We start from the raw sequence: 22,971 nt of genomic DNA, 5'->3' as shown, positions 1-22,971 counted from the left end.
GGGAGGTGCAGTGATCTGCAATCAAGCTGCTGGCTCCATGCTGAGATGCCATATGGAGGGGAAAAAAGCGTTAAGTGTAAAGTTTAAGCTGGAAATTTAAGATAAGCAAGTGTTAATATTGTCCCCGGCTCTGACTGACTGATTTGGCTAAAAGCCCTGGATATATTGGAGGCGTTAACAAGAGACTTTTTAAGGAGGTTGAAAGTGCTCTTTTTCTCTGTCGTGGAATAAATTGGTGGTGGATTATAACTATAACTTGGGTGTGAACTAAAACCCAGAATTATTCTTGGACATAATTGGATATAAATATAATTCTCATTAGATCTGAAAGAGCTTTGTTTTCTCTGCACCAGAGACGGTGAGACTGTTTTCTTTCATTTTGTTTCTCCGTTAACCGCACTGGACTGTTATCTGCAAGAGGTATGTAAGGAATGCGGATGACAGAGTAGTAATGACGTGGTGGAAGTAAGGAGATTAATATGTTGTGGACATCTAGTGGACTAGAGAGAAATTGCAGAATGGACTCTGTTCCAGAAAAACTTGATTAATACAGAGAGATTGCTTGTTATGAAGCGACAACAGCTGAGTTGGTCGCTGAGATTCAAACCAGTCTGGAGACTCTTTCCCAACAGATAGATGTCTGTAAGGAACAATTGGAAGATGTAAAGAAACAAGCAGAAGATAAACAAGGGAGTGAAAAAGCAGACAAGGAGGAAAATCAACAGGATGATCAACAGGACGAAGAAGAGGCACTGATGGAGTTCAAGAGAGATAAGATGGACAAAGTAACAGGAGTGCACAAATCACAAAATTTGTTGGAACAAGAAGGAGAAAATATATCCCAGTTAACTGGAAGAATGAACACACCCAATATAAGAAAGTGTGGATTTTTCAGATTCTGTTATAGAGATAAATTATTAAAGATATTACAGGAGAAAAAATGGAAAGTAAGAAAGAAAAAGATCCCTGAGGGGTAATTTGAGGATTAAAGAAAATTGGAGGATTTATTCAGCTAATAACAATGGCCCAAATTTATTTGAAGAAAAAAAAAGAATATATATGAAATTGATAAATATGAATTAGAATGTATTAAAAAATAGCTGGAAATGTAAACGCGTGGAAGAGTTTTATATGTGCTCATTATGTCAAAGAAAAAAAGTGGAATTAGATTGGAGAATTAGATTGGAGTTAAAATAGCTGAGGTGATAATTTTGGTAATTAGATTATTTTGTTTTAATATTAATGAGTAATTAAAGTTAGTCTACGCTTGGTAGAAAGTGAATATTTAGAAAGTATAGTATTATATTTGCTATAATATAGTATTGCTATAGTATTATAGAATTAGGGAAAATTTATTGTATATTATATAAATAAATGGATAAATCAATAAGAGCTAGAAATAGATGAGTAAGTAGATTAAGAGGTATAGTATGATTAATTAGTAATGGTATATGGTATTTAGCACTCCTAAATGTATGTTATATGTTTGTATGTCTGTGTGTGGTAATTTAGAAAAAAAAATAATTAAAAAAAAGAATAGGCCTCTAATATAGAGGAGACTCAAGGGTAGCAGAATGAGGAAAGTCTGTAACACAAGAACATAAGCCTTGCCAGATCAGGCCAAAGGCCCATCTAGGCCAGCTTCTGTATCTCACAGTGGCCCACCAGATGCCTCAGGGAGCATGACAAGACAACAAGATCCCTGCATTCTGAGGTAGCCTACTTTTAAAACCAGGAAGTTGCACCTACCAATCATGGTTTGTAACCTGTGATGGGAATTTTCCTCCAGAAGTCTGTCCAATCCCCTTTTAAAGAGATCTAGACCAGATGCCACATCCTATGGCAAGGATTTCCAAGCTGGGTAAAGACACATTTTCTTTGATCTGTTCTAACTTTCAATTGTAGTGGCTGTCCCCTGGTTCTTTGAGTGCCATTTTTGTTCTCATAGTTTTTATGAGGTCCCTATTTTGGTCCTTATTTTTTTCTACCTGAAAGTATTCTAAAGTCCCTAAAATAGATCTAAATATGGACTATGAGCCCTGCATGATCTTGACAGTACACTGTATGTAAGCTTCATTAGGAAATCAGCAAGATTATGATATTGTATTCAATTCATGTAGAAAAGTACAGTGTAAATAGGATACCATATAATTTACCTGTAATTATCTTTGTAAAATGTACGTGCTAAGACCAACAAATGCTGACTGAAGTTTGATAACTGGGGCAGAGAAGCTCCATCTTCACATTCTCTGAACCATCTTTCTGGCAAACATTCTACCACCTGCTCAGAAATTTTAACAAATTGGCATTAAATTTTAACCATAGCACAACTTTGCATTTGCACCCACATAAACCCACTGATTACTTAGTGGCAAGAGTAAGGACTGCTGTCACCAAATATTTGACAAATATGAAAACCTAAATCAATAATCAAGGCTGAGGTAGTTAAATAATTTAGAAGTTATACCTGCATTGAAGACATTTTGAACAGATGTCATTTTCCTCATATGCAAGTATTTAACAAACTCTTACCACATAATAAACTGCCATTTTGAACTTCATCTAAAGACTACACAAATACCACAAACCACCAACTTAACCATCATACCTCCCCCACTGAACATGAAAAATCTTGCTGAGATGGTTATGTGAGGGTACTTAAAATTCTCTGATGCAAAGATGCTTTGTAAAAAAAATTTCCAGTGATGTTTGTACCTGCTGACACTCAGCAATGCAGAAGGTGCCAAGTGCAAGAGGCAAATACAGAGTAAGATGTTTGAACCAACTGGTGAGCTGTCCAGTGGGAACCAATTAAGCCAGGACAGTCTGGAAGACTGTTAGAAACGTCCCCATGTCGCTGATACACCAGTGCGGATCATCTAGGGATTGGTAGTTTTATAGTAGCCCAGTACTTTTCACTGTTGCAGTTAAAGTTTTTAGTATAAGCATATTATAAATGGAAAATCAGCGTTCACTGCTTTGATTCTAAAAGTTTCTTATTAACTTAAAGGGAGACCAGTTGTAAATTATTATTAAAAACAATATATACCTTTTTTCAACAAGTAGTTAACAGAGCAGTTTACATAGCAGAATAAATCAATAAATTGTTTCCCTTCCCCAAAGAGCACAAAATCTAAAAAAACATGCAGAAGAGACACCAGCAAGAGCCACTGGGGAAGGCACCATGCTGAGGTGCAAAGGGATGGTTATTCTCCCCTTGCTAAATATAGGACATTGCTTTAAAAGGTGCCTTTTGGCCCAAGTGGCAGGGGTTAAGGGTACTATTTCTGAAACTGACAAGATAACTTCAAAAAAAGGGTTTTTGAATAACTGCATAATACTAATTCTGCTCAAAAATTTAGCATTTTATTGATGCTATAGGCTCCCCTATGAGTCCAGGTCAGGACATGGACCATCCTGAGTGCAGTATGCTTTAACAACAGTGATTCCATGCTTAGAGACAAGAGTAAAACTAAATGCTTACAAAACTTTTCCTTACTAAGTAGTGAGATGGCTTCATGCTCTCGCCTGGTGCTTTTAGCCCTAGTTCTCCAGTGCCTTGGTATTTGAAGACCAGACAGGACTGGTCTGCAAAAACACCCTGCTATATTGCAAGAGCAGCAAAATGTGTCCAAAGGAAGTACACCATTACCAAAAGAAGGGGTACAGGGGAGCTTGGGTAAGGCAGGAGTGGAAATTTACTGAGCTTTTGCCTGTTGAATTGTAGTGTTTTGAACTGAGTATCACTACCATGCAGAAGAAGGTGAGTACTTTCTGTGGCTCCTGAGAACAGGACCAGAACAGGATAGAAATCACAGGGAAGTGGATTTAGGCTAGACATGAGAAAGAATTTCCTAACAGTAAGAGCTATCTGGCATTGGAACAGTCCACCGCATGCAGTTTTGCTCAGTTCTCCAGTGGAGGTTTTCAAGCAGAGCTTGCATGCTGTCAGGGATGCTGTGGTCACCTGTGCTGAGCAGGTAACTGGACTAGATGACCTCCATGTTATCTCCCCGATTCTATGATTCTAGATAATTTCCTTACATTACCTTTTTGCATTTTTCTACATTTTCAAGTCCAGATGGTGTATTAATAAGTATTAAAAGAAGGTAACGATTCAACAGCTTGTTGAGTCCCAATTCTTGTAAAGTATCCTCTGGTATGATCCCATCCCACAGAAGTATATTAGACAACAACTGAAATGACAGATTAATAAAACAGATAACATCCAGTTAAACACAGCTAACATCCAGTTAGTGTAGCAATAAGAAACATTTAAAAAAAATTCAATAAAGTATTTTATATGAGGTAAGTCCTGGAAACATTATTAATTATATAACTTGTCACAGTACATTCCCCAGTTTGCTATTCTATTAAAACAAAGTTTCTAAGTGTAACTATTTAATGTTACAATAAGTCACCTGACGCAGATGGCATCCACCCAGGAGTTATTAAGGCATTGAAAAATGAAGTTGCTGATCTTTTAACTATAAAAAGCAAATTGTCCCTTAAAACCACCACAGTGCTAGAGGATTGTAACACAGCAAATGTCACACCAACCTTTAAAGCAGTGGTTCCCAACCTTTAGGAGCTCAAGGACCACTAAGGCAAAATTCTGAGATGGTGGGGACCCACATGCAACCCCCCCACACCCTTGCACACAAAAAATACAATTAAATTTGTAATACACAAGAAGATTATTTAATAATTAATATGATGGTTGTGCTTGCACTTGCTTCACTAGCTGTGAAAGTCTTGGGTTTACATGGAATACATGGAACACAAAATAATTCCCCCCCAACTCAGAGGTTTTCACACCCACCCAATTCAATCCAGTTTCTTTTCCCCCACACCAGACCACATTACGCACAGCCCTTGCCTCTTTTAGGTGTGGAAGATCACCTCAAAAAGGGAGAGGGTAAGCACAAGGGGGTTATAGACAAGTCATGCAAGGTAGTTAAATGAGCCAACAAAAAGCACACACATCCCTCCACAGGGATGTAACAAAAGGAAGTTACACAGCCCTGGCCCTGTTCGCCCCCACTTGTGAGTCCAGAGTCCTTAGGAAATTGTTCAACACAATTTAGGCAGGTGGGAAGCAGGAAGCTGGACTAGATGGGCCTATGGCCTGATCCGGTGGGGCTATTCTTATGTACTTATGATATAGAGCAACAGTTTTCAAACTCTTGGGGAGAGTTTGAGCTCCTCTAAGTTCTTGCAGGGGTGGGGGAGGCAGCAGGGATGGGGGAAGGCAGCGATGTGATTCCCAGGATTGCGCTGCTCAGGGGGCTTGGCTGTACTTACCAGAGCCTCCTGCAGCCTCCTTGCAGACGAGTCTTTAGAAGTGAAAGTGGAGCGATTGCGCCCTGCCTCCGCAAAACCAGAAGTGGAGTGCAATTGCTCCATTTTCACTTCTGAAACTTCAGGGAGCTCTGCAGACAGTCGCGTAGGGCTCTCCGTACCCTGGGAGGCTGCGGGAGGCTCTGGTGAGTGCAGCCAAGCCCCTGCAGCCCCGAGTGACGCGATCCTGGGGATTGCGTTGCTGCCTTTTCTCTGCCCCTGCCAGTTAAGGGGACAGAGGCCAGGATCCTCAGGCTGGGGCATTGGGACGCCCCAGTTTGAAAAGCCCTGACATAGAGGAACTAGAAAAGGTGCAGAAGAAAGCGACCAAAATGATTACTGGGCTGGGGCACGTCCGTTATGAGGAAAGGATACAGTGTCTGAGGCTCTTCAGTCTAGAAAAGAGGCACTTGAGGGGGGAACATGATTGAGACATACAAAATTATGCAGGGGATGGATAGAGTGGGTAGAGGCATGCTCTTTTACCTCTCACACAACACCTGAACAAGGGGACATCTATTAAAATAGAGTGGTGGGAGAGTTAGAACAGACAAAAGAAAATATTTCTTTACTCAGCATGTTATTTATCTGTGGAACTCCTTGCCACAGGATATAGTGATGGCATCTGGCCTAAACGCCTTTAAAAGGGGATTGGACGGATTTTTGGAGGAAAACTCCATCACAGGCTACAAACCATGATGGGTATGTACAGTCTGAGATTAGCTGGTTGCTCACCATGCGAGCCAGGCAGGAATTTTTTTGTCATCTGATTGGCTGTGGATGGCAATTTTTCACCTATCTCAGATTGGTAAGGGAGAGATGGTATGTTCTGTAAGTTTCAAGTTTTAAAATTTTGTCACTTGTGTTCAATAAAGTAGTTCAAGTTAAACACATGCCAGTCTATGGTCTTCATTGAGGTGTGCAAGTGGAAGGAAACAGAATGCCAGATGCAACTACAGCAAGATGCAAGTATTTTGTTGTATTATGTGCTCCCAAAGGTAAAAGGTGGGACACTGTGAGATACATGAAACTGGACCAGATGGGCCCTGGGCCTGATCCAGTAGGACGTTTCTTATGTTGCAGTAAATATATGCTACTCAAATTAAACTATGCACCTATTCTCCCGAAAATTGTACAGTACCTACAGCACCATTTTTTTGGAAAAATCAACCAAGCAGGTGCTTCAAATGAGGGTAGGGAGCACAGGTCCCCAGCAAGAGTAAATTTGAGGCTGATTTGGTTGTGGACATAATTAACATGCTTCTAGTGAGAAGCTAGCAAATCTTACTCCATGTCTGCATTAACAGCCCAGGCCAAAGCACATTTTCTCTGACATCAAGACTGATAACAATAACGGAGAGGGGGAAGCAAATGCTGAAAATATTATCCATGAAAGTCTTAATTTCATATCCTTAATTTCATATCCATAATTTTGAGAGTATTCTCTTTAGGTCTTTTTTAAAAAGTGAGTCAATATTCAATGGTTGTTCATTGGCACTGCCATCTAATCAGGTTACTTGCTAGTTTAAAGGAAACTAGTTCATAGCATGTTCATAGCGAAGCTTCGATTACTTCGAAGTTGTCAGAAATATAGCAGTGTGCTACCAACTGACAAGTTTTGAAAAGGGTTCAAAATGCCAACAGTAACACAGATAAAAGAAATGCAGGTTGAGTCCATTATTCATGAGGGTTCTGTTCCCTGAACTCATGTGGATGGCAAAAATTGCATTAAAGCAAATCCATTTAAAAAACAACGACCCTTTGCTAGGTATTTTAAGAACAGCCTTGCTGATCTTGTGATGCAAGACAGAGTCATTAGGCAGACAATTCATTAATCAGTCTCTCTCCAAGCTTCACTTCTTCCCTCCCTTCACCAATGCAAAGTGATTATCTTTCTTTCAGAGAAGGGAGGGGTCGCTTGCCTTGGAGTCAAACAGTTCTAAGTGCCTGGAGAGAAAATGATTGATAGATGATTGATGGATTGTCTGCCCTCTGTCACATTAATGAGGCTAATGTTAAACAACTTTTTTCCTTTAATTTAAAGGGCCCCTCTCATCATGTTGAGATACCTGTATAACCTAATCACAAACAGAAAATTTCTTAAGACTGGTGACATAGGGTGACATTCACAACTAATTCTTGCTCTACAAGGGGTGGGATGAAATGTAGGGGAAGGAGCAACACTCAGAAATTTGTTGTGGGAACTGTGAGCAGACACTCCACTGGTGGTTCCCACTCTTGGCTTCCAATTATTCTACCGCTATCTGATGTCTCTCCCTTTGCTGCATCCTATGCCACTGCCAAAGGTCCCCTGACTAGCAGGAAGGGTGGAGTGGGGAAGGTGGCTTGTGCTCATGTATGTGCAGTGCAGTGCAAGAATATGCAGTGACTGCTATTCACAAATTTTGGGTTACCGGCCCCACTCACCCCAAAATGAAACTGATCCCAAGAGAAAAATGATAATGTTGTAAATGCTGCTTGCCTAAAACCAGGAAGTACAGGTTTTTTATGTGTGCCCTGAAACACTGTTAGCATGCTGCAGATTGTGTTGTCTAATCATTAACAGCCTATCTGAACTCACTGTTACTATCATATTAGTGATGTCTTCTCTCAAATTTTGATCTCCAACATTCCTGAAGCATATTTTTGAAGGTCTACAATTTAAGAGATATTTTATCAAAAGATGTTTTTATGATAAAAATACTGAGCATACCTTTACAGTTGACCAAAACTGTCTGTCTTGGAATTTTGCATGTGGTGATGTTCTATCTTCCACTGAACTGGTTAAGAAGGTAGGGGGGAAAAAAATTCATGCTAAGCTACATAGAAGCATTTTCCCAAATGCACATATAATACCATTGATCTTTCATGAATGTCAATATTAATACCATACAGCAATCAACAACAAAAATTAAATTACAGTATTGAAAGTGTAGCTTTCAATGTTCATATCAAAGCATAAGAAAAGTTGCCTATTTTCATAGCTGTTAATGTTCAAAAAAACTTGCTATGATATTAGGACTGCATGCATATGGAGTTTTATGTAACAGAACTTGCCTCTTGGGATACAGAGGAATAAACACATCTTCCACAGACTTTTTCATTCTTGAGATAACAACACTGAGCAGATCCTGTTAAAATGCAGAATGTTTAAAAGATATTAGTTCTCTTGTTTAAAAAAATAATTTCCTACATTCTTCTGGTATCTTTCAACACATTTTTCTAGAACTCCAAGCATATTTCTGGCAGTAAGTGTAAAATAGCAAAGAAAAAAGTGATCAGAAACCACTTCTGGTTTCACGATTACAGCCAGCAAGTGGTTTGTGATTGCTTTTTGTCAACATTCTAAGCCTAGGGGAGCCTTGCAGAGGGCTGCACAAGGCTCCCTGCAACTCCTGCAGCTTGCAGCAGCACTCAGTAAATACAAACATCCCCCTTTGCCCCCCACCTAGCGATTACGCCACTGCACTCACCCCCCCCTCCCCTGCAAAGACTTACCTCAGGAATTTTATTCTCAAGAAGTTTGAGAACCTCTGACTTAAACTGCTTGGTACCCCAATTATTATGGACAAAAGTTACATTGTGAACTTTGCTCAGAGGTGATATATAATTATTCCTAATACTAATAGATTTAGATTTAGAGACCTTTATTGGCATTAATTCATGTTCCAACAAATGAGTCATCAAGGTAAAACAAAATGTAAAATAAAAAGAAATAAAGAATAAAAAATGAAAAATAAAATAAAATAAAGGTCACACAAATTTTAAGGTTAAAATGCAAACAGACCATACAAATAAACATTACACCAATCTCTTTCCATACTTTTCTACATCTGACAAAAGGAAATTAGCAGTGCCCTGCAACACAACTACTGGGCTGTCATTTAATAAGTAAACAAGTTTCATCAGCTCTGGGAGACCATTCTTCGCTAGATTGGATTCTAGATGAACAGAGCGCAAAGCCAAATGGATTGGACAACAGAAAAATACATGGGAGAGGGTTTCAACCTGGAGCAGAGAACAAGGGCAGAGCCGATCAAGAAGAGGGACCTTATGGTACCTTCCTGAGGTTACTGCCGAAGGAACAACATTAAATCTAGCTTGTGTAATTATACGACGGTCTTTAGGATTAAGCAAAAGGGTCAGATATGGAGCCATCTGATTGTGGGCTAACGGAATGTGGAAATTTAAGGGAGAACGAGTTCGTGCGACTCGTAAGAAGGTTTTGAAATTCAATGTCCGAAAGCCTCTGTTAATTTTTGAAAGGAGTTCTATTTTTGAAGACAGGACCAGATGGTCAAAAAGAAGGCCCATAGATTCTATTTTCTTCCAGACTCTAGTGAGCCACACGGGGGTATCATGTTCAGAAATCATAAGGTATAGCAGACTATCCTGCCTAGTGCGAAAAAGAACACGCAGCCAGTACTTAAAGATTAGCTGCCACACCCTAGTCTCCAGGATTGCCCCAGTTCTAAACAAGTAGCTGCATACGGTGCACGTCTAGGGAGACCCAGTATACCCCTAAAGAACTTAGCCTGAGGACGCTCGAACGAATGATTAATCGAGCTTAGCCATACTCCATATAGAAGCTGCAGTATTACTTTGGCATTATAAACTTTAAGAGCAGATGGAATATGACAATTGCCTTGCCTAAAGAAGAAGCGAGTAATAGACTGAATAGTGTAGTGGGCAAAGTTAGCTGACAGCTTCTGATGGGCAGTCCATGTAAGATTATAACAAAAATTCACCCCCAAATATTTAAAGGTCTTAACTTGTTCAATTTTCCTCCCTTTTACAGACCATAGATATGGTTTCCACGACTTTGAGAATACCAAGATTTTAGTCTTCCCATAATTAAGTTCTAATTTATTAGCAACTAGGTAATCATTACATTTATTTAGAAGACACAGTAAACCTATATGTGAGCAGGACATCAAGACGGCATCATCAGCATAAAGCAGCAGAGGAACCTGCCTAGAGCCCAGCTTAGGGAGATGACCGTCTACTTCCAAGAGAAAGGAAACCAAATCATTAAGGAAGAGTGAGAACGGGGAGAGCAAGAATACATCCCTGCTTCACACCCTTTTCAACGGGAATTTTTGGGGTCAGTTTCCCCAAAGGAGGGCAGCGAACTTGACAGACTGCACCCAGATGCAGTTTTTTAATTAAAAGATGCAATCTCGGGTCGATGTTAAGCCCACATAGCTTTTCCCATAAAATTTCTCTAACCACCAAGTCGAAGGCTCCCTTCAAATTCAGGAAAGCAGTAAAAAGTTTTACCTTTCTCTTCTTGGAGCATTTGTCTGCCAAATGAGCCAAGACCATACAATGGTCAATGGCAGAGTCACCCCTACGGAAGCCAATCTACTCCGGGCTTGGAAGCCCTTGGCAAGACATCCACAATAGGAGTTTACCTAACAGTGTTTAGCGTAAAGCTTACCCAGGGTGGAGAGGAAACTAAGGGGCCTGTAACTTGCAGGATCAAGTTGCTCTCCTTTTTTATAGATGGGCGCTATTATTGCATTCGTCCATGCCTCTGGGATCATGCCAGTCTGGTCGACTGTTGTAAACAGGGTTGCTAAGATTGGAGCCCACCAATCGGGAAAAGCCTTTAAGGTCTCATAAGGTAGCAAATCTGGGCCTGGAGCTTTCCCTGAACCCACCTGAGCAATCAACTCACTAATTTCCTCTGGGGTGACGGGGCCAGATCCTTCAAAGCCGGTTCTGAAGAAGGCACAGGGTTCACTCTATCCAAATGAAATTAGGATACAAAGTGTCGCCACCACAACTGAGGAGAAATGGAGGCAGAGATTGGACTGGTTGCTCGAAAAGATCCCATAATTATAGTCCAGAATTGTTTGGTTCTGTTGAGGCTAGAGGCCCATATTAGTTTATTCCATTGGGGGTGAGCATAGTTCTGCCTCTTGATTTTCACACAACTGTAACTGCTTTTTTAAGCGTAAAATGCAAGTCTGGGATCTGCTGTCCCCCTAGTTTCCTATATTGCGAGTAAACCCACCGAATCTGACTTTTCAGTTCCAAACATTCTTTGTCAAACCAGGGGGACTCCCCCATATTCCCTCCCAAACTCTTGCCTTTGGAATTATTTCCAAATACAGATGACACATGTGTGATGAGGGCCTCAAAAGTATTAATATACTCCTGGGGATCCCCTTCTTGTTGCAGAGCTGTTTTTAATTTCAAACTTGTAGCGGACTCCAGAGTTTCCTTCAGCCTCTGGTTTAAATCCAGGTACCAGGAGACTTTCACCCAGGATTCGAGGTTGTCAGCTCCACCACTCATAGTCCTTAGGATTCCTTGATTTGAGTTGAGCATTAAAATAAGAGGAAAATGATTGCTTAGAGTACCATTACCAACCTCAAAATCCAAAATAAAGGACAAGAAGGAAGGCGGGACCAGGTTCCACTATGCTGGAACCTAAGGGGGAAGCAAAGGTGAATTCCCCAGATTTCTGATATTCCAAAAGACCATTAAGCCAAAACCTGTTTGTATGGGCACAGCCAGCTGGATACCTGCTGCATTATACGTAGTATCCTTAGACCACCTTTTCAAAGCAAGAAAGTAGGATAAGGTGGATTCAGAATCAATACCTCATAGAAAAGGAGGTATTCCTAATACTACGAATAAAAGCCAATACACAAAAGCTTTAAAAATGCATATATTTGGTCATCTTTGTATTGCACCCATTTTTAGTTACCTGTTTAGCTTTCCTGGAGTCAGTTTCAGAGAAGGAATATTCTTCAAAAACATTTTTGCAGACCTGCACTAGTCTCTGGGTTTGGGATGCTGACAGAGGATCCCATACATGATCCACAAAACCTGAAAAATATGTTTGCAATAATATGAAGACACTGACAGATTAAAAAACAACAACAAATTTCTTACTATGAATTACTATTCTCAATTACTCTATGAGAAAAATCTTCAGTTTTTAGGATGGCACTTCCCCATAAATCAGAAGGCAGTGTCAAAAATATATACAATAGCACTTTCAAGCAGAGCAGTATACCTGCCTCCCTAGACTGAAGTGAAAAAGGCAAAACAAGCCCCTTAACCCATGAACTGTGGAAAGAAAACACCAAACAGAGCAAAACCGAAGAAAAAAAAATTGGAGACAGGATAGTGGGAACTTCCTTGGAGCTCTACCTACTTCCTGCATGTGTAGGAAGCGCCATAAACCTGTAGAAGACCTAGTCCCATGAACTTGTGGGAAGAATGCCATCTGGGGGTCATTAGGGAGAGGAATTCATTAAAAGTAGTGTCTCCCCTGACTTCAGAGGGTATTCTTGAATCTTCAGAATATATAAAGAAGTGCTGTCCCTGGAAATCATGAAATCAGACCCCACTATAAGATTCTCCTCCAAAATATAAGTTTCCAGTGTCTTGAGATTAACAGATAAGAAAAAAGAATCTCTGTGAATTACTTGTACCCCAGAGAGCACAATGATCTTTTAGCACCTCGTGAATGTGTGTGTCAGATAAGTGTGTACAGCAGAACAGTTGAGTGTGGTAGATATTTAAAGGAACCTACAAACATGCGGGTGAATGGAAATGAAATTATTCGCTGGATATCCCAACACAATACGCAAGGATGTTTGCTTATGAGTATTCATACACAACTCTTGGCTCATCTGAAAGAAGTCCAAAATATCCCAAACCTTTCTTTCCCCAAGGCTCTTACTGATGTAGAAATTGGATATGTCCACCAAGGAATACTATACGTTTTGTTGGGCAAGCCCTACTGGGAGGACAGCAGAGTGGCAAGGACCTTCTTAAAGTGACCCAAATATTCTTGCCATTGCCACTCAGCCTCTAAAAAGTTAGCTGAAACAATTCTAGGTGTGGGTGAAGGAGCAGACCTGGGAAAGGAGATCCCCTCTGTTGGGGCGGCCTTCAGTACTTCTGCTTAGATACTACAGACTGAATCAACAGACTGAGTCAGTTTCGTGAGTAAGACAGTTTCTTACTGTCTTACTCAAGACAGAAAGGAAACTGTCTTACTCAAGAAACTGAGTCAGTCTGTTGGTCCATCACAGTACTGTCAACACAGATTGGCAGCAGTTCTTCAGGTTTCAGGCAGGAATTTTTCTCTGCTCTACCCAGATACCAAGAATTGAACCTGGGACCTTCCATATGCAAAACAAAGTCTCTATCACTGAGCCATAGCCCTTCCCCATATGTTGAATAGGTCAAGGAACCATGATCACCTTCACCAATATTGTACTAGATGTCCATTTATAAGCCCTGCACCAGGCAGAGGAATTGGAATAAATGATGGAAAGAAAGGCATACAGCAGGCTCTTTTGCTATGTTGCTTTGCAAGGAGTCATTCCTATGGCATTTTGATACACCCACTTCATGAAGAACTTTGGTACTTGGGTATTTTTGGCAACAGTGAATAGATTCGTTACTAGATGGTGGAATACCTGCAGATGAAGTGTCCATTCCAACTCTTGTACTGACATTCTGCTATGCCAATTCACTAGAGATTTGACTGAAACTACCAATCAACCCCGCAGAGGGATACATGTTGTTCCTCCTAATTCAGAATAGCACTTACTCCAATGACAGAATGGGGAATGCATGCATTCATGTTGGGCAATTTAGGTCTTTACAGATACATGTTCATCTTGACAAGTACATGTTTTCCAAGAACCTGCTCCAGGAAGTGAACACAGCAATTTGAACACTAATTTGAGAAGTCATATATCCGCCCAAAAGAAAGAAACATTTTAGGTTATAACACTTTGAGATGCTTCTGCTTAAACTGTCTTGCAAGTTGCCTGAAAGTGCAATCCTAAATTGTGCTTAGTCAGCTGTGCTGGCTTCCAGCTGTCGCGAACGTGCCATAAACCACATTTGTGCCATCACAGAAGTCGGGGAGACCAGTGCAAGAACGCGTGCTGGCCTCCCTGCGCTGGATAAAGTCACAGTGGAGGTAAGTTCATGCAGGTGGTGGGCCACTGGTGTTGGGGTTTGGGGAGGGCATTTTGTGGGCATTCTGGACTGGGGGGAGGGTGGACCTGTGAGTGGGATGGGCCCGCCCTCTGGCACTTTGGCCAGATCCTAACACACACACCCCGAGCTACCCAGACTTACACTGGGCTGTTCGGATCTGGGTCAATAATTTAGTTTGTGCAGATCCGAGTAGCCCCATTGAGGTGGTTGGGGAATTACTTGGGGTAAGGGGATAGAAGTCCCCTTATTCTGAGTTGCACCAGGTCCACCTCCAACCTGCCTGTTCCAGTACAGGTTAGGATTGGGCTGCCAGTGGCTCCTGAATATTAGGAGAATATATAATTATAATATTACCTTATAGCTTCCAGAAATTCAGATTAAAACTGTATTTCAAATATATTGTGAAATGATCCTGACAAGGATGTAGTGTTTTCCTTTAGAGAAGCAGCCAAACTGATCAACTTTGCTCTGGTTGTCATACTTAGAATGTGGCTTCTTCTACATTTGTTTGGGTTGCTGCAGCTGAAGTTAATTAGGTTGAAAATCAACCACAGTGACCAGAGTGGAGGACCACAGTGGAGGACAGAGTGCCTATACTAGGGGTGTCAAACATAAGGCCCGGGGACGGGATGCAGCCCGTGGAAGCTTTTTATACAGCCCTTAGGCTTTCAGCTGCTGAGTAGTGCTGAGGTATTACTGCTGAAAGGGCAGCCCACAGGCAAAATGGGCTCTCCCATATCTTGAAATATGATCAAGATTCGTATATTATCTCTTTTGTTATTTGCAGCTAATGAGTTCCTAAGTGAGAAAGAAGTGTTTATTTTTTGTTATTACCTGTTTAATGACATCACTTCTTGCCTAATGACACCTCCGGCCCTCAGCAGGCATCATGAATGCTATGTGGCCCTCTGTATGAAATGAGTTTGGCACCCCTGGCCTATACCTTTAGTTTGGCACTCCTGGCCTATTGAATAGAAGAGGGAATTTTGGCAGGTGCTTGTTGGCAACCTTCAGTCTCGAAGGACTATGGTATAAGCCTACAGCACGCGGTGTTCCCAGGCGGTCTCCCATCCAAGTACTAACCAGGCCTGACCCTGCTTACATGAAAGCGTTTTAAAAGATGGACCTGTCAAAATTCCCTTGTCTTTACAATTGTTAAAGGCATAGCCTCCATTGTATCTAGTCACCCTGATCTGAACTCCTTTGCCTTAAGAAAGCTAGTTTGAAAGGCTATCTTGGTTCATCCTGAAGAGCAAGATATAAACAAGAAACTCTGACTTAACACTGACAACCCTCATTATTTAAATTTGTCAAGACAGTGATAGTTTCACACACAGACTATAGCTATTACCAGAGTCACTCACTTACCTGTAATTTTAGGAAAAATTATTTTATCAATTATTTTAGCAACAATATTTTCATCTGGATCATCAGGTCTTTGGAACCGAGAAATACTTTTGGCATGTACAAAATCTTCAATATATCTGAACCACACCATCTCTTTCAAGTTCATGCAGTCCTCCTTAAACAAAATCATACCTTGTATTTAGTGATAAAGATCTTCAAGAAAGTCTTTTGGGCTACTCTATCATAAATAAAGCCAACCTCCCAGTTCTGGTGCCAAGCCTTGCACTGGGACCACCATTGGCATTACCCACAGACTACCTTTCCTAGGCACTACCATTGCCATTGTTACTTAGGATTGAAGGGACAGGTGGGTCCTTTCATGAGCATGGGCACATGACCAGTGCCAAACCTGGCTGATCACTGATATCACCATGACAACCAACCTCCATTCCCTTCCCCCAAAAAAGATAAATAACAAAACATCATTTCACTGGCTCCCAAGTCACAGATAGTTGTGTTGGCACTTTTGGGCAGAGAAAAATGTCCTTTTGTGGTGCTTTTGCTATAGCTAGAGGTGTGATTTTTTTTTTCCAGTGATAAACACTGCTTTCTGCACTTCTCATTTTTGTAAAAAAACTGAATAAAAAACCCCTGGAACCTGTAAAACAAAAACCATTTTAACACCTAATTAACTGTGTAATGACAGTGGCTTGCATCTGCTGACATTATAGCACTTATACCAGCTACTTAGCACACTTTTAAAGCTATTACAATTTATAGTTACAATTCATAAAAATGCACTCTTAGTATTTTTATTCCAATACCACCTTCTGCACTTGGGGAAAAACAAAATACAGGTTTAGCCTGTATACATGGATTTTTTATACACGGATTTGACTCAACATGAATGGCCACTGCAAATGAGAAATAATGTGCTGATCCCTGGAGAAGGGGAAAAAAGCATCCCTTTAAAATCAGTTTTTAAAACTGAACAGTCCTTTAACAATAGCCTCATTAATGAGAGAGAGAGGGGGCAGCTGGCTGACAATCCATCAATCCTTCTCTCTCCCATCCCCGAGCCCGTGAAAAAAAGGTGATCACTTTGCATTGGTGAAGAGACTGAGTGAAGTGCCTTGCTAAGCGCTTGGAGGACGACTGATTGATGGACTGTCTTCTTAATGACTCTTATCCTACATCACAAAAGTCAGCAAGGCTGTTTTTAAATCACCAGAGCAAAGAAACTTTGTTTTTTAAATTGATTTGCTATAGTGCGTTTTTTGCCATCCACGTGACTGCTTGGAGTGGAACCCAAGCAAATGAGGCTCAATCTGTATGTGAAAAAATAAATATGCTTAAGAACACCTCTAGCTATAGCAAGAACCAGATATTTTGACTTCACCTTGAGTACAGACCCCTACCCTTGAGTACAGAGACCTATACTAGAGAGCCAGGATGGTGTGATGGTTCTGGAGTTAGACCTGCAAGATCCAGATTCAAATCCCCACTCAACCATGAAGCTTCCTGGGTAAACTTGGGCCACTCACTCTCTCTCAGCCTCACCTACTTCACACGGTTGTTGTGAGGACAAAAGAAAGGAAAGAACCATGTGCACCACCCTGAGCTCTGTGGAGGAAGGATGGTACAGAAATGTGAACATGACCAAAAATCACTTCCGGTTCATACCACCCTTAGAGACTGCAACTTCAATTAGTATCAGCTAACCAAACAGCAAACTCCAGTTAGAAGTGTGGTTCAGAAATGACAACAATGCACTCTGCGGAATGAAACTAATTATACTGATGGCAAAGATCAACCTCAAATTTTTAAAGATGGAGTATAATCACAGAGGGTGAATGCCAGGATTGCTGGTTTCTAAATCAAACATGTACAAATAAACATTATTTAAGAAACAACATACCTCTAGAGGATTCCAGTCTATTAGCTGAACTCTGATCAGTGGGTTTAAGAGTTTTGGCAGACAAAGGCTAACATACGCATCATAGTAAGAGTCAGGAAAATTCTCTTTCCAATGCTGGAATTTTAATAGGATACTCCTAAGACTACAATAATCTGTGTGAACATCGTCAAATAAATTCTCTCTGTCCTGTAAGATACTGTCTGTGGAGAGAAAGCTATTATTATGAAGTGATCCACTATAGCCTAGTTCAGACATCACAACAAACAACAGTGCTGTGACAAGCATGAGCAAGCATAAGTCAGATGCTCCCACATACCTTCCCCTCCTCCTTTGCATACAACAAGAAGTGAGAGTCCATTGGTGGTTTTTAAACAAACCACAGCTTACCACTGCATCCAAATACACAACTGGGTCATTGACAACATTCCTACCTGCACTATGGACATCATTAACTTGGGGCCCAATCCCATGCTGCCATGGCGTCACATGGTACAGTGACACCAAAACAGCTGCTACTGTATCCTACGGCGCCAGAGCAGCTGCCGGAGGTCTCCTCAGGGTAAGGCAGAGGTTCTCAAACTGGGGTACTGCAACACCCCAGCATGAGAAGCCCTGCCTCTGGCCTCTAAAGAGGCTGAGGAAGGGGGAAGGCAGTGACACCATCCCCAGAACCATGCTCTTCCAGGGATGGGAGGGTTTTGTTTATTTAAAACTTACCTCCAGTAAGTGCTGAAGTTCTGGAGCCCTCCACAGGGCTCCCTGCGCCTCCTAACATCTAAAAACAAAAAAGGGCACTTTGGGTTTTGTGCTGAAAATCAGAAGTGCCATCTAAAAAAAAAAGTACTTTCAGTTTGTGGCAAAAAACTGGAAATGCCAGTTTGTTATTTTTAGGTGTTAGAAGGTTAGGGTCCTGGACTCCCCAGGACTCCAGCGCAGGTTGGAGGTAAATTTAAAAAAACACTTCCATCCCCAGTAGCAGTGCAATCCTTAGTCGCTTGCCTGTACACACTTACCTTGGGTTTCAAACTCCCAAAGGAGTTTGGCAGGGAGTAAGGCAGTGGTTTTCAAACTGTGGCGTCGCTGGTGAGTGCATCCCAGTCCCTGCAGGCCCCCCGAGTGATGTGATCCTGGGGATCATGTCACTGCCTTCCCCGCCCCCGCTGCCTCCCCCCACCCCCGCAAGGACTTACAGCGGTGCAAACTCTCCTGGAGAGTTTGCAAACTGCTGGGATAAGGGAACCAATGTTCCCTTACCCCGTGTACAGATTCAGTGGCCCCAATGGGTCTACTCAGAGCTGTGCCCACTATTTAGTGGGCACAGAACTGAGGAAACCCGTGTTGGACATGAAGGCTCAGGAAGGGGGACAGGATTCAGTAGCAGCCTCTGCCACCATCCCCACTCTCCTCCCAGGTTCAATCTGCATTCTGGCCCCTCCCTTCCTCCACCCAGTTTTGCCTTCTCCCCACCTCCCCTGGCCTAGAAATGCCTCCCTGATGAGTGGCGGTTTACTTACTGCCCAGTGCTCCTCTTCCTCATTCCGCCAGCGCAGAGAAACAGAGACTGCCTGCACTGGACTCTGCCAGTGCCTCCCTAGTTCTGGTCACAGCAACATGCCTTATGGCACGTTTGCAACAACCATTGCTTAGGCAGCATGCAGAGCTGCTTGAGTGGAGGATCAGGCTGCCCAAATACAATTTGTTTCATCACTTACTGCTTTGTCAGTATATAAACAGTTGTGACACTAGAATACTACAGTAAAAGTCAAATGCCTACCTTTCTTCTTTTGGAATTCTGCCATTGCTGTCAGTGGTATTTCATCATCACTTGACATCCCCTCATGGTGATCAAATTCACCAGAACACTCTCTTTTGCGTCTTCTGTGTCCCCTATATTTGAAATAAATTCATACTGATGTATATGAATTTATTCAACACATGTATATCTGAGAAACAACTTTCAGAAGTGTTTTCAAATACATTAATTACAAATACAAATGGAATCATGACCAAAGGAAAGAATCAGCAAACTTAAAATACAGATCCAACCTTGTTATATACGAACTTTTTACACATGGATTTGACTCAACATGAACGGCCACTGCAAATGAGAAAGAATGTGCTGATTCCTGGAGAAGGGGAAAATTGCACCCCTTTAAAATCACAGTTTAAAAAAAACTGCTTTTCTTACTGCTGTAGAGAGACAGTCATGCAAGCATTTACAGGTATAACCTGTGGAAAAATCCATGGATTTTTCTATCTCAACATGATGTGAAGGGCCCTTTAAATTAAAGCAGGGGTCTCTTTTTGGCTGAAGGGCCGCATCAAATATCTGGGGTACAGTGTCGAGGGCTCGAAAAAAAATTAAATATAAAATTTAAATACAGTAGAGATGGAACTTAGATGAACGAATAAATGAATGGGCTCAAATGTCCAGGACTTCTCCAAGCACAAACACAGGCCAAGAAATAAAGCACACACTTAAATGGACCCCCATTTACCCACCCCACAAGCACAACTCTGGCTGTGTTTGGTCAACTGGACCAGGATCAGAGGCTGGCTACGGGCCGCATCTGACCCCCGGGCTGGGTTTTGGAGACCCCTGCATTAAAGGAAACCAGTTAACAATAGCCTCGTTAATGGGAGAGAGGGCAGCCCACCGGTTGACAATCCATCAATCATTCCCTCTCCAGGAACTTAGAACTCTCCCTTCCCCCTAAGCACATGAAAGTGAGATAATCACTTTGCTCCGGGTGAAGGGAGGGGTCAATGGTGGAGTGAAGTCTTTCTGCCTGGAGGGAGACTGATTGATGAACTGCTTAATGACTGTTTTACATCACAAAGGTTGTTTAAAAAATGGACTTGCTTTAATGTGATTTTTGCCATCCACTTGAGTTCTGGAAATAATAAGACTCAACATGTATAAACATCCTTACCTTGTGCCTAGATCTGGCTCCAATTGAGAGCTCTCCTCCCTCCAGCTACAATAGGCAAGAGCATCAGAAGAAAAGCAGGCCACAGCAAGGCACCTTCACTGAGCCTGCATCAGGGCTGCTGAGAGCTCTCTCTCCAAGCAGCATTTTGTTTTTCATTTAATGGCTAGAGCAGTGAATCATGCAGAGCTGTGATTTTCTCTGCAGATGGATAGTTCGGCCTTTATCTCAGAAAAAAACTGTTTTCTTGCAATCAGAGAACTTTTTCTTGTGCTTGAAAATCATGCGCTAGAGCTCTGCCACAAGCTCTAGCTTCGTAGTGCCATTGGAAGCTCTTGTCACAATCTCATTTCCAGGTGGTGGATGCTATGCATACCGCCCAACACTGCCCAGTGTACCACTGGTGGTACGCATACCACTTCTGTGGTGTGGCAATTCTGTGAGAAACAGGCAAATATTGAAATGGTCAAAGTTGTGATTATCAGGGTTGTGCATGTTTTAGTTACCTTTGTACCTCACAGTCCTCAGAGAGTTTCTGTTTATCATCATCTTGCATGGATTCCTTAGAGTTACCGTTCCTAGCTGTTAAGGAACAGAAAACATGTTGTTGAGCTTGCTTAACATTTTACATTTCTTATATGTCCCAAAGTCCTGTTTCACACAAGATGGGCATAGGTAAACTGAGTAGGCTCAATTCTCAACTTCTTCTGTAAAGTTCTATGAGACTACATAAAAAGACATGCGATCAGGGAGCCAAAGTATATATACAGTGACCCACTTTATACAATGGGAACTGAGATGTCCAGAGAACTGCAGTGACATCTCTAGTCTAAGGATCCTGCATATGTGTGCCTGGGTGCTTTCCTAGAAGAGGAGCTGCCTGGATTGCAACCAGCAGCTGCCTGGTGTGGCAAACTTCCAGAACTATAACTGCTGTTAAAAAGCTCTGAACTAGCTCTGCCTATCCAGGCTAGTAACTGAATGGCTATGGATAAGAAGGTCTACAGTAGCTTCTGTTGTGGCTAGGCTTTTGCTTAAGCAACAAGATCTCTTTACCTTAGGCCAGTAAACCTTTTAGGGCACAATCCTACCCTGCGCTGGAACAGGCAAGCCAAAAGGCTTGCGCTGTATCCATCGCAGGATAGGGGCCCAAGGCGGCTCAGCCAGAGGCAAGGGGAAACTTTTCCCATTACCTCTGGAAGAGGCGCCTTTTCCCCTATGGGTCTCCTGGGACTTGCCACCTCCTAAGGTGGCAAAATTCAGAGGAGAGCAGAGTGGCTTGAAGCAAGGATGCCGGCGTGGAGGTTTGTGTCAGCCTCCGCAGGCTGGCGCTCCAATGAGTGCTGGCCCAACTTCCTCCCTAGGCTCAACCCTCCTGGATGGGTGCAAGGGATTTGCGCTGGGCCCATAGGTGCCTCTGGATTGCACCCTTAGTCTCACAGCACACTGACAAGGTACTAAAATGATCAAGGCACACCATCAGTTTTTTTTGACAATGGACAAGGCACACCGTGCTGCTGGTGAGGGGTTCACATCCCCAATGGCCCTACTAACAAACTTCTGCAGCACACTAAAGACCATTCATGGCATACCCGTGTCCCATGGAACAGTGACTGAAAATGGATGCCTTACAGCCCAATCCTATCCAACTTTCCAGCCTCGGTGCAACTGCAATGCAGTAAGGGTACAAAGGTTCCCAAACCTTAAGGAGGCCTCTGGGACTGCACCTCCAACACAGGAAGCAGTGCATACCCCAAAGGCACAGCAGCACTGGCACTGGAAAATTGGATAGGATTGGGCCCTTAGGAATTTATCTTTCCATCACTCTTGGTATGTTCCTGAACTCTGGTTTTGCTTCTTTATCTTAGTTTCTGATTTGATTTCTGGCTTGTCCCCATACCTGACCTGGGACCCCTCTAAAGTTACTACCCCCAGCTCACTCCTAACAGCAATTTGGTGCACTCTCTAGGGATAACTACAATTTACAGGCCTCTTCTTTCCCATATATATACACATTTATGCTACCCATCATAGTAACAGACCTTTTGCTAATGAAAAACCATTAGGTCCCTTCAATTAAAAGGCATATATTATAATAGCAAATGCAGCAGGCAGAAATTATTGGACCCTTACAACGCCAATTTGAAGGTATCAAAGTTCAAATTTAAATTTAGAACGCTACTCTGAGACAGAACGCAATGGAACAGCATGCCACATATTTTAAAAATTAGTTTAAGAACTAGTTCAAAGCCTTCAATATTTATGTGTTTTGGCTACACACAAATTCACTGCAGTAAGTTCAATATTACTTACTTAATAGCTGAATAAAAGAAGATTCATTTCTTAACTCCTCTTGTCTCTGTTTTAATAGAATTTCAGCTCGTTGCTTAAGTAATGAGTGCATTTCTGATTCTAATTCATTAATACGACATATCTGTAAAATATTTCATAATGTTT

General features: G+C 41.8%; 1 protein-coding gene across 2 annotated transcripts in view; it reads right to left on the bottom strand.

Annotated features, from left to right (window-relative positions):
* The window catches only part of GCFC2 (GC-rich sequence DNA-binding factor 2), a 41,377-nt gene that overhangs the window by 2,501 nt on the left and 15,905 nt on the right, over nucleotides 1-22,971 (bottom strand). For both annotated transcript variants that reach the window (XM_066634861.1, XM_066634950.1), the window contains 10 exons: nucleotides 22,828-22,948; nucleotides 21,021-21,096; nucleotides 19,359-19,471; nucleotides 17,585-17,784; nucleotides 15,688-15,841; nucleotides 12,059-12,180; nucleotides 8,398-8,471; nucleotides 8,054-8,120; nucleotides 4,050-4,196; nucleotides 2,157-2,281 (listed from right to left, as the gene is read on the bottom strand). In XM_066634861.1, the coding sequence (XP_066490958.1) occupies nucleotides 2,157-2,281; nucleotides 4,050-4,196; nucleotides 8,054-8,120; nucleotides 8,398-8,471; nucleotides 12,059-12,180; nucleotides 15,688-15,841; nucleotides 17,585-17,784; nucleotides 19,359-19,471; nucleotides 21,021-21,096; nucleotides 22,828-22,948 (1,199 nt within the window). The remainder of the gene's footprint in view (nucleotides 1-2,156; nucleotides 2,282-4,049; nucleotides 4,197-8,053; nucleotides 8,121-8,397; nucleotides 8,472-12,058; nucleotides 12,181-15,687; nucleotides 15,842-17,584; nucleotides 17,785-19,358; nucleotides 19,472-21,020; nucleotides 21,097-22,827; nucleotides 22,949-22,971) is intronic.

This window comes from Tiliqua scincoides, chromosome 1 (assembly GCF_035046505.1).
Source record: "Tiliqua scincoides isolate rTilSci1 chromosome 1, rTilSci1.hap2, whole genome shotgun sequence".
Classification (NCBI taxonomy): domain Eukaryota; kingdom Metazoa; phylum Chordata; class Lepidosauria; order Squamata; family Scincidae; genus Tiliqua; species Tiliqua scincoides.
Note: the sequence above shows the minus strand (reverse complement) of the source record. Positions and strands in the feature narration are given on the sequence as shown.